Source organism: Penicillium griseofulvum, assembly GCF_001561935.1.
Source record: "Penicillium griseofulvum strain PG3 chromosome Unknown contig_79, whole genome shotgun sequence".
Classification (NCBI taxonomy): Eukaryota; Fungi; Ascomycota; class Eurotiomycetes; order Eurotiales; family Aspergillaceae; genus Penicillium; species Penicillium griseofulvum.
In genome coordinates this window covers 51014-62768 of record NW_024467420.1, presented here as the reverse complement: position 1 = coordinate 62768, position 11755 = coordinate 51014, and the positions used below count along the sequence as shown (strand labels likewise).

At 46.7% G+C, this 11755-nt stretch overlaps 3 protein-coding genes across 3 annotated transcripts; 1 reads left to right on the top strand and 2 right to left on the bottom strand.

The window, feature by feature from the left end:
- Positions 1–41: 41 nt before the first annotated feature.
- PGRI_000150 (serine/threonine protein kinase CBK1) lies at positions 42–2236 on the bottom strand (the record flags this gene model as incomplete). The annotated part of the gene is made up of 4 exons (XM_040787728.1): positions 42–354; positions 415–891; positions 1020–1523; positions 1602–2236. The coding sequence occupies 4 exons, from the start codon at positions 2234–2236 to the stop codon at positions 42–44; spliced, it is 1929 nt and encodes a 642-aa protein (XP_040651500.1).
- Positions 2237–2909: 673 nt separating this feature from the next.
- On the bottom strand, positions 2910–4752 carry PGRI_000140 (beta-N-acetylhexosaminidase; the record flags this gene model as incomplete). The annotated part of the gene is made up of 3 exons (XM_040787727.1): positions 2910–3323; positions 3377–4552; positions 4621–4752. 3 exons carry the CDS (start codon positions 4750–4752, stop codon positions 2910–2912), a joined length of 1722 nt encoding a protein of 573 aa, XP_040651499.1.
- An 833-nt stretch (positions 4753–5585) lies between these two features.
- Positions 5586–6578, top strand: PGRI_000130 (glycoside hydrolase family 16 protein; the record flags this gene model as incomplete). Its single annotated transcript, XM_040787726.1, has 2 exons — positions 5586–6394; positions 6446–6578. The coding sequence occupies 2 exons, from the start codon at positions 5586–5588 to the stop codon at positions 6576–6578; spliced, it is 942 nt and encodes a 313-aa protein (XP_040651498.1).
- Between the last annotated feature and the right edge of the window lie 5177 nt (positions 6579–11755).

The following is an 11755-nucleotide window of genomic DNA, read 5'->3' as shown; positions in this document are numbered from 1 at the left end:
GCTTCCATTGTCTCCTGGAATCGATCAGTCTCGGAACAAACCTAACTGGTTTGGAAGGCATTGAACGCCTTATAGGTATAGCCAATGAATGGCAAACTCATCTCGGCTTCCTGCGAGTCCGGCATGGCTCGGGCCTGGGCGCGGTGGATTGCGCTGGTATCCTCCTGGGGAATTTCATCAATAGGGAAGTATGACACATCAATGTTCGAGCTGAGGCGCGGCTCGAAGGGAGCACGGATGCTGCGCAGTTGCTCCCAAACAACACCCCTGAAGAAGGGGTGGTTTTTGATCTGTGTCGCGCCTCCGTGCTGACCACCTTCGCTGCCGATACGGTGATCCGGGTCACACAAGAAACTAGAGAATTTAGTTAGCGGGTGATACTCTTAGATTTTGGACAGATAGATCAGAACTTACCTTCGGATCAGCGCCTCAGAGTCACGCCCAAGAACCAGTTCATCAGGGAAGTACAAGCACTCTCTCCAATTGACAATTTTCCGGTAGGTGTCATTGGTGTCTTCAGCACAGAACGGAGGCCAGCCCACGAGACATTCAAACATGATAGCACCGACAGACCACCAATCGCAGAGATAAGTATAGCCTTGACCGTTGAAGATCTCAGGAGCAATATAATCTGGAGTTCCAACTGTGGAATAGGCCATGGCACGACGAGACTTTCGCCAGGTATTGATCTGACCACGGTTGGATACTGTCAGATTGATGGCATCATTGAAGTATCCAGAGTTGCGGTTCCGATCCTTGGAAGTAGAGTTCTTGAGGAGGTTTTGGTAATAAGCGTTGTCGTGAGTCTTCTTGCCACCGGTCGACAGACCGAAGTCAGTCAGTTTGACGTGACCACCCCGGTCAAGCAAGATGTTGTCGGGTTTGATGTCACTGTCGAAGAAAGCTTCATTAGTATGGATTTGTCTGGTATGTTGACATATGCAGCTTATTCTTCATTGGAGAGAAGAAGATGCGCATGCCAATGTCTCAACTCGCAACCAAAACCAAGTATCACTTACCGATGAAGGAAACCAAGCTTGTGTACAGCTTCGATCGCCATCACGACTTCAGCCATGTAGAACCGTGTAATGTCCTCAGAGAAGATCTCGTACTTGATCAACATGGTCATCAAATCACCACCAGGCAAAAACTCCATCAGCAGGTAAAGGTACGCAGAATCCTGGAACGATGCGTGAAGCTTCACAAGCCAAGGGTTATCCTTTGAATCCGCCAGAATATCACGCTCGGCACGGACGTGGGCTAATTGATCCTTCTTGAACATTTCCGTCTTGATCAACGACTTGAGGGCGTAAATCTTGCCATCAGTCTTGCGCTGCACGAGCTTGACCTCACCGAAAGCACCTTTTCCGATAATCTTGATAGTCTGGAAGTTCGTCGGTGCCTCCTTTGTGCGCAGGAATCGAAGGAAATCGGACTCTCTCTTGGAAATCACGTCGGCATCCTGGCGCTTCTTTTCGACGGGGATACTGGGTTCACGGATTGTTTTGTCAAGTTCCGCCGATCTGTAGGGGAAACATCATAGGATAAGCCACAAGTCTGGATGAAGATTTCAAGGTTCAATTTGGGACATGGGTACTTACCGCATGTTACGGTCACGGGCCCGTTCGATATTCTCGTGGAAGAACACAGTCACCAGCTCCTTTGCCGCCTTGCCTCGCTTGTGCACATTCTCGGAGTACCGATCGGGGAAGCGCTGCAACTCTTCATTCTCGGCGGGTGGGCGAGGGCTGCGGGGCACGGGGGGGATCAAGTGTGATGCTTGGGCCTGTGTTTGAGCAGGGGAGCCACCGGCGGTGCGAGGCCGCTGGGCTGGGGAGCCAGCCCGATTATTGAAGAACCCTGCACGGTTCGCGTTCAGGTCCTGGTTGGAGAATTGCTGGATCAGACCATTGGTGCCGTCCGGGTAGCCTGGGCGTGCTTGGTACGCGGGCTGGGGGGATTGCAACGCTTGCTGTTGCGCGTACTGCTGCTGCTGTTGTTGCTGTTGCTGCTGGACATATTGCGGCTGTACCTGCTGGGGTGGGTAATTGTTGGGCATAAAATAGCCCGGGGCGTAAGCTGGATTGGAGGGGTCGACATATTCCTGGGCCCCCTGAGTCTGATAGATGGGCTGGGGGAAAGCGGAGGGGGTAGTGGGATAGGCGCGGTTGTTGGCATTGTAGTTACGGTCGTAGCCGTAATTCACGTTGTTACGGTTGTTATTGTTGGGATCCATCTTGACTCGAACTCCCAAGGGACTTTTCAGGGGAGATGGGGTGAGGGGGGAAGAAAGATGAGGGAGGAGTTGACGAGGGCGGGGAGTTTAAAGAAGCGGTGGCTCAGGAGGCAATCTAGCCCCGGCGTGACTGGGTATTGTTTACATGCTACACGTTTACTCCGTACACCACTTTGACGTGAAACAACTCTATGTGTTCCCAATTTCTGTGATACTTTGCTTTTTACCCAAGGATTTAATAGAAACAGGCCAAGGAGTTCGAGAGGGGGTATTGCCAATATGCTAGTGTACTATTGGGCTAATATCGATACTTCATGAGACGGGAACATATTTTAAATATGCTCGTAGTATCCCAGTAGATCATCTCTGGGATCAGCCCAAGATCACTGGAATCTATGTCATTGTGTACATCTCTGGTTTTCTGCAACTTTTTGTCTTTCCAATTTAGAACTCAACTCTTGCCGCTTTTCCTGGATGTATTATATAATATAATCACGTGAACCCATCTATATTAGCCCTATCTACTCCGTCCAACATATCAACGCCAATGATCGATATTCAGAAGATCCTTGAATTTTTATCTGTATATGGACACAATAGAAATATCAAAATCTCTCTTATAGATACACCTTGTATGAAGGAATTAGTGGCACCGACCTTGGAAGCTCAAAACTCACCACGTGCAGTCACCACCATACTGTGTACACCACGCCATCTGAACCGGTGCAAGCTTGATTCCCCGCAACACCATCCTTTCTCTCATATCAGACAATCGCACAGCTGCATCAATTTGACTCCTAGTTTGCCCACTTTGAGTCTTCCGCCCAGACCACATATTTTCTCCCGCGGCACACGATCGTGGCCAGACCATCGGATCCAGGTTTGATGGGTCACTCTGCTCGCTAAAGAGATGAATCTCGCCTCCAATAACCAACTTAGCCTGCTCAGCAGACAAAGAAGCAGTTGGGTCATATTCCCACACCACACGCCAATTGTTAATGGGCGAACAAAAGTCAGCATACGGGTAGTTCTCTTTGATGTCGGCGTTCTCGTAGTTGAACCATTTCCCGTGACCACAGGCGAGGTACTAGATATTGTTAGCAATTGAAAAAAAAAAGTTTACGTGGACCGTTCACAAACCCAGCTGCCTGTATCTCCGAAGAGAGCTTTGTGCCCTTGCGAAGTTACCTCATCAAGGGATTTAGCACCATCCCAGGTCTGAACTATGACATCCTTGCCAATGGTGAGATTCCATGTGAGAAGCAACTCCTGCCAAATAATTGGTACAAGGCCTTCTTTCCTGACCAAGTCATGACTGTGGTCGACGAACTTTTGAAGTAACGGGGTGATGACTGCGACGTCCTCGGAGTTGACAGTGTCATCCAGAAGGTAATCCCTAGCGTCAATCTCATCCCCGCCGGTGTGGAAATATGCAGAATATGGAGAGACTCTGGGCAGCACGTCATCGAATAGTTTGTTCACAAAGTCGTAGACCGGCGTGGAGTTAAGCTTGAGCTGTCCGCAAGGGGGTTCAGAGCAATAATCATGCCATGACTGCTGACGGAATGCGGTGATTAGATCTGGGTATGCAAAACCAATGGCTGTGGTGTGACCAGGAATATCTATCTCGATGATAACTTCGACACCACGGTAGATACCGTAGATCTGGATTTCTTCGACATCTCCAGGCGTATAGGATAGCCCAGCATGATACGCGCCTTTTTGAGATAGCTCTGGTAGTGTGGGAACATCCAGGGGCCAGGCCTGTGAATCGGTCATATGGATGTGGAAACGATTGAATTTGTTCCAAGAAAGGGCATCAATTGTCCGGAGGATGTGCTCTTTGGGGTACCAGTTTCTGGAAACATCCAAGTCCAAGCCTCGATGGCTGAACTTTGGCCAGTCGCTGATTTTGACAGGGGCAAGATTGGAATACACCCCAGCGCCTTTGACTGAGTGCGCATAGAATAATTGTGTGAAAGTCTCGAGGGCGCGGAGAACACCAGTAGACGATACTGCCGAGATGGCTGCTTCGCCATCGGTCCCAATAGTTAAGTTATAGGTCTCATCAACTGCGCCTGCGAGGGGCTTGAATGTTGATTTGTTGTCTTTTGTCGTCTGGGTGATCTGTAATTTCCGTATATACGTCTTTGAACTGCCAGTCGCGGGGGGTTCAAATTTATCCAGCTCATTGCGTGGATGGAACTTCCACGGAACAATACTACTTGTGAAGATAGAGTCTCGAGTCCTCTGCACAGCGTCTGCGATAATCTCTAAGCTTGAGATTGTTTTTGTTCCCGGTTTGGGTTGTGGGAGCTAGATTGAAGATCATTGTTAGCTTCGTGATATCAGACGAAAAGGAGTGTTGTTCTATAAACACCTACATCCTGGTTATTGTAGAAGACCTTGAAGTCCTCCGCAATCCAAACAGTAGAAGTTCCGTTGGTGAAAGATTGAGGGACAGGCCATAAGGCCGCCACGTGGCCAACCAAGGAGAGGAAAGCAAAGAACCTCATCACGATTCGAATGGATGAAAAGCGATGGTCCTTCTGGGACTACAGGCACATGATTTATATAAATTTCCTAGGATCAGCAGGGTTTAATATATCTTTACAGCGATGTCGTGATGCAGGAACACATAGGATTGCACCGTTGTATATGCAAGGTTGCACTGATTCAAACTAAAAGCTGATAGTTTACTAATCTCCTACGAATCATGTCGCGATTTTAGCCTTCATGTCGTTCTCTTACTGAACGTGGTATAGATAATATAGAATGATAAACATCATATATTGCGCTAATCCCCTTTAGTTATGGGTCACCGATAGCCGGAGCTAGTTACTAGCTCAAACTTACACATCTATACGTATAAAGTTAAGTATAGTTCATACAGTTCGGCATATTTCGCAACCCCACGTTTATAATGACGCATATCGATCGCTGAGTGAACGAACGGAGTAAGTAGACCCACTGATAGACACTATCCCTATCTATATTCTGCTACAATGTAACACTGGCTTCACTCGGCATGTAATATAATGCGGGGATTTAATCTATCCTTTCCTGTTACATACCCCGCTCCTAACTGATAAAGCTCTAACTATAGAAAGATTCAACAGGAGGACTCCGCATTTTACGAAGCACGTAACGAAAGTGGCATATGGCATGCAAGTTCACCAATTGCATGTGCACATACAGGACAATATCATCTGTCTTGCTATGATGGCAATCAAGACCGCACTAACTTCTCAAAGGTATATAAGCAAGGGTTACTGCACTGGTGGTTGACGTTACCCATTCTCTTATAACTCTTGCCTCCATCCTTCCTATCTAGTCAAAAATCTCAAGGATGGTCCGACTTCCTACCCTTGTTGGCGCTGCTACGCTTGCGTTATCAAATCTGGCCGCAGCCAAATACGCGTTGTCCGATTCGTACGACGCCAAGAACTTTTTTGACGGGTTTGAATTTCGAACCGGTACTGGATCTGGCGGGTTTGCACAATACGTGGATGCTGCAACTGCAGAGGCGAAATCCCTAGCCGGTGTCCGGGATGGCAAGGTTTACTTAAGCGTTGATAATACAACCGAAAACACGACTGGCGGTCGACAATCCGTTAGGCTTATCTCGAAGAAAGTATGGACCAACGGGGTCTTCATCGCTGACATCGCCCACATGCCAGGTAATTCTTGTGGCGTCTGGCCGGCCTACTGGACCAGTGGTCCGGATTGGCCCAACAGCGGTGAGATCGATATTATCGAAGGTGTCAACATGCAGAAAACAAACATTGTCAGCCTACACTCTGGAAAGGATTGCACCGTCACAAATACTGGCTCAGCAGCTGGCTCAGTTCTCACCGATCCTGATTGTGACAGCAGTACCTCCGCTGGCGGCTGCTCCCAGACGACGACAAATACCCAGGCTTATGGAGACGGCTTCAACGCAATAAACGGCGGCGTGTACGCAACGCAATGGACAACGAGCGCCATCTCGGTCTGGTTCTTTCCCCGCGGTAAAATCCCGGCGGACATCACGGCAGGGGCTCCAAAACCACCCACTTGGGGCACGCCGTTGACCCGGTTCGAGGCCTCAGGCTGTGACTTCGCTTCTCACTTCAAAAGCAACGACATTATATTCAACATAAACCTTTGTGGCTGGGCGTAAGATACACTATCTTTTGAGTCATTAAGAGCTGTGCTAACATACGACAGTGGAAGCGCGTGGCCGTCCCAGTGTAGTTCAAAGGCTGCTACCTGTAAGGAATATGTGGCGAAAAACCCATCGGCATATTCAGATGCGTATTGGTTGATCAACTCTGTCAAGGTATATGGATGGAGCAACTAGGGATTCAATATCATGGCCATGGTACTCCCATCAGGCAGGTGTCGGGTTAGGCCAGCGGATTTATAGAACACGAGAGACTATAAATATACAATATGAGCTCTAACTTAGTTCTTCATATAGTTTTATGATATTAAAATTAAAGTAATTAGACGACAAGACCCTCTCAGTTGGGCCACGGTCATATATCCTCGTTTGCACAAAATATAACTTACCATTATTGTGTCAATATAAGTTAATTCTAAAAAGTTTACCGAACAAATTCAGTAGAAAGATAGTAGAAAAATGCAGTTAGACTACTATGTTGCATGTCAACAGTGATCTAACAGTGCCAGCAGATTTTACTAAATGTAGCCACCTAGCTACAGAGTACAATCTATCTAACTAACCAGTATGGCTTATGCTGAAACAATGTTGGATGGTGTCACCCAGACGAGCAAAAGCGTGAGTGCACAACAAGTAGAAGCTGGATACCCTGGATTGAGAGTATATACTGGAGGGGCTATACACATGTAGGGTATAAGAATCTAGTGCGTGGAAGGAGGGAGAAAACTATATGACGATGCTATAACTACATAGAGCCAACATAGGTCACGTAACCTTCTAAGATGCTTCAAACTCCTCCAGGTTTCTGAAATTAAATAGACGATTGCCGGGCAAATAATTGGAAGCTGAGAATTTTCCATCGAAACCCGGGAGAAAAAGGGATAGGGTTGACCTCGTGTTCCTGACACTCCCCTTGCTTGCCAGGCATCACTTTTTTTCTCCGCGCGCTTTAACCGAACGTGGGTAAAAACACAAAAGTACCATCTTTTAGGGGTCGACATTTCAATATTGAAACTTCAATAAAAGAAACATAAGAAGTATTGGCGGATTTTTTGAGAGAAAGGTAAAGTAAACTACATATAATTGTGTTGCTTTAGGAATTAGATTCTTAGGTGCACATGTTGGGCATCTATTCGTAAGTCAACCTTGGACCGCTGTACCTTAGTGATGAGTGGCTGCAGCGGAGGTTCCGGGAGCCTTCTTGGTACATATGTAGCAAGTGGTAGCCAACTAATCTCCAATATCCCCTGTCTCGGCTGTAAAATCGTCTCGGAAGCGGAGGCTGGGTAGCCCCGTGCCGCTCTACCGGGCCTTAATGCCAAAAGAAAAATAAATCGAAATGATAAAATACAACCTGCATGTGCTTTCCGGGTTTTCGACAGGTCAATTTCTTTGGGAACATCTCCCCTACTCGGCCCACCGATTACTCGATGATATTAGATTCAAAGATATCGAGTGAAGCTCGCTGTTTACGATGAGGCTTAGATTCTTTTGTACGAGAGAGCGTCATTTTGGCTCTTGATTCTCATATTAATATATAGTGAGATCACATCAATCAAAGAAATGGGCCTGAAGATCTCCAGTGTGTTGGGTTTTTGGGATGACAGATTTAAAAATGATTGGGCCCATTTTCCTATAGTTCGAACCCGGTGCAATGGTTGTTGGGCCCGAGCCGTTTTCTCCACTTTATATCGTCCAAGCACACCGTTGACATTTATCTTACTTCCTGGGTTCGGGGATAATGTGAGATGTGCCGCTTTCCTTGTACTTTGAATAGTCCCGGTGCCTACGGAACCTATGTCAAATGTATCATAATGCTTCGCTAACAGCTAATAATATACATGGTAGTGGATAACCTAGATGCAGACTGCGGGAAAGGATGTGATGTTAGCCCTCGTTCCACACAGCGCTTTCTTATTTCGCCTTTTGAGGCTATGGGGAGGGGAGACACATACCTTTCCCACTTACGTATATATCTACTCGACGTCGGCATATTGAGGATTAACCCTCCCTTCTGCTAACTTTGTATTTGCCTTCTATACCTTGTTGACGAGATTTGCAATGACACATCCATACCACAACTTGACCAACCTAAACCAGCTTGGCAGCGATGCATTGATCTCAGACGGCACCAACCGTAACCGCGAGGACGGGGATCAGTCCTGGGTGTATCCAGTCTCAACTACCGACCAATCCTCCGCATGGAACAACCTTCAACCAAATCCTTTGTGTCAGATTCCGATTTTCAATAGAACGAATTACCCTACCGTCGAGTGCCACAATGTCCCTGAGATCTCGTACACGAGCATTCCCTATACCGGTTTCGATCCCCATACTTTCGCGCCCGTCCCCTCTGGACATGTACAGATAAACATACAGCCATACAACGGGGGCGACATTCAATCCGAGGGACAAGCAACATCTAACAGGTACCTTGACCAGCAGATCCCTGGGTAAGCTATCTATCGTCATAGTCCTACCATGAGAAAATATCCATGTCTTGCTAACCATCACTCCAGGAACTGCCAAGATACCTTACAATGCCACTGGAAGAACTGCAGACATCAATTGATGTTCCCTGATAATAAATCGCTGATGAGCCATGTCAAAATGGATCATATTAACCCACAATGTCTTGAAAATCAGGAGTAAGATCACCAATATCATGCTTCACCGACGCGCAAACATGCTGATGCCATACCTGCTGTATTAGGAGCCATGGGGATTTATTGAAATGGAAATGCAACTGGAAGGACTGCACTACTCTATTCAGTAAAGAGGCATCAATAGTGCGCCATGTCAAAACGCTGCACATCGAGAAGGGCGCGTTTCCCTGTCCTCTTTGTGGCCATCCCTCCAACCGTCAGGACAATTTGAGGAACCACATTACGACGGTTCATCGGATTCTAGCCTATTGAAACTGCTGCTTGGAGAGGTGATTTATTGGAATTTGGCGGATTTTATGATGGGTGTCTCGAGACTACCCAACTCTGGGATGTAAAGGGATTGGTTACTATATGTCATAGACGTAAGGCCGGAGGCGTGGAAATAAGGATACTGAAAATAAAATAACATTTTTATTCTCAGTATTCTAAGCAAATACCAATGACCATATTTCTTTGCGAGTCCAACGCTTAGGTTGAGATTCGATTAGCTGGTGTCAGCTTAAAACAGTGGAGAAAAAGGGGGAAGGCAAGAGAAAGCCAAGTGATAAGAGAAAGAGGTGGGAGATTACGGGAAAAAAGAGACCAGTTGCATAAAAATCCCAGTATTCTAGAGCAGATATGAGGAGGTCTAATAATCCACTTGACTTTTCATATAGATCACGCAGAGGTTATTTCTGATGATGCGGCTTTGTTGATGGTATACCAGCTTCAGATTACAACGGCAAAAAAAAAAAAAATTTGTACGGATTACAAATGTAAGGATGCATGTGTTATCCGTAGTGTGTCACAGCTGAAAGTGTTTGCTTGTGGATCATCTGGTGCAGGGCTTGGCTGCATGGAGGATGGGAGGATGGAGGATTTGAACATTCATTGTTCAGTTCTTTATTCGTAGCTGCAATTTGCAAGTTCATTTCAATCAATAGCTCTTAACACATGATAAAATCATGGGCTATTTGCTCTAAATTAAGCACTCTTTTGATTGGGGTCTAGGCATAATAACTACTAACTAGTAGTTTAGGGTTTGGGAACCCCGAAAGCCAGTTTGGATACCTTTGCTCTATACTCTGTGGTGGACTTTAACCCGTAGGTACCTTTTCATCAATCCACACCTGTTATAGATGACTATGATTGTCTGTGGCAAGGACGAAGCCCTATGAGGGCCTCAAGCTCATGATGTTGTCAGACAGTGGCTTCTTGTGAAATAACGCTAGGAAGGTATAACAAAGAGAATCAGTTGGCCACAAAACTGAGCCCTAGGCGAGGAGCCTGAAATGGTACACATCTCATCTCACAGGAGTCGACCTCGATGCCTCGGACGAGATTAATATCAAGTCACGTGGGTCGGGATAACGTAATCCCGCGGCAACAATTTTCCCCGAACGAGCATGCCCCGGGTGTACGTTATTTATACATATGTACCGGATAATGCCTGGCACTCGAGACCTTTCCCTTTCTGTTTTAGTGCTCACCTCTTGCCGCTTTTTGATCACTGAGTAAAACTGAGCACGTCCCTGAGTATTCTGACTTGATCACGGGCCATTACATAATCAACCTGATCTGCTCACTGATCATCATCTGAGCACTCTGATTTGCTCACTGAGTGCTCACTGAGTGTAGGGATGAGCGGCCTGAGTAAGCTACATCAATAAAATGCGACACGCTAATCCCATCACGTGCAACCCTTCCCATTTAGATCGCCCATCAAAAAAGACTGGCGCAGCCGACGTAACCGTTCGTTTTAGCGGTCTCGATCCTCTCCAAGTAAAAAAGCTCACAGTGGGGCTGTTCAATTGACCTATCTTTTCCATTTCAGCCTATGCTCCTGGGAACTCCCCTCGGAATACTTCGCTTACAAGCCTGGCAATTCCCTAATCGGGCTTTGGATTAATACTAGGGCGAGGGCGATTGGATGGGTTTCCTTGAAGATCTAGAACCCTTCTCTGTATCAGGGCAACTGGAGGAATCAGTGTCAGCAGGTGATGATGATGAACCACTTCTCTCGCCAATAAGCGCACAGGCCGAAGGCTTTCCTGAGCGTATAACGTCATGTCTTTCGCGCCATTGCTAAGTAATCTGTAAGCCGATGACAAACAATCAACAGTAATACCCCGATGGTCTCCTGGGAGCCCGCGGGGCGTTCCCAGGAGCCTACTAAGCTGTTCCAAGGGCCCATAGCTATTCGTTCGAATCCTAGGAACTCTAAACATCGCTCTCCCCCTTAGCATGTCTGCCTAAAGTGATGCCATTTCAAAGGGATATATATTTAGTCACTTGCTCCAAAAAGAATGGTCTTCATCATTCCTCTGCCTCCAAACTACTTTGCCAAACAAAAAGACTGCTTTTGAATATACCACAGTGAGTTCAGCCTTAATTCACTCGTTGTACCGCATCAACTAACCGTACTCCAGATTGGCATCTCTTTCGCTCACGACTTTTGAACCAATCAACATTACTGGGCCCACTGCCCAGACAAAAGCTCGCAGCGGAGCATTTGTGCCCTTTGGAAAACATCAAAGCTACCAAAAGTACAACTGAGGCTTTAAAAACAGGACTATGCCATCGATCTTCTTTCGTTGACACTGCTTCAGGAGACTGTCATCAGTATTGTGCTAATCGGAACCTAGCAGGCTCAGTCATAAAATCCAACATCATCTTCAATTGTCAATCCGGGGCAACGGAGATGTAGGT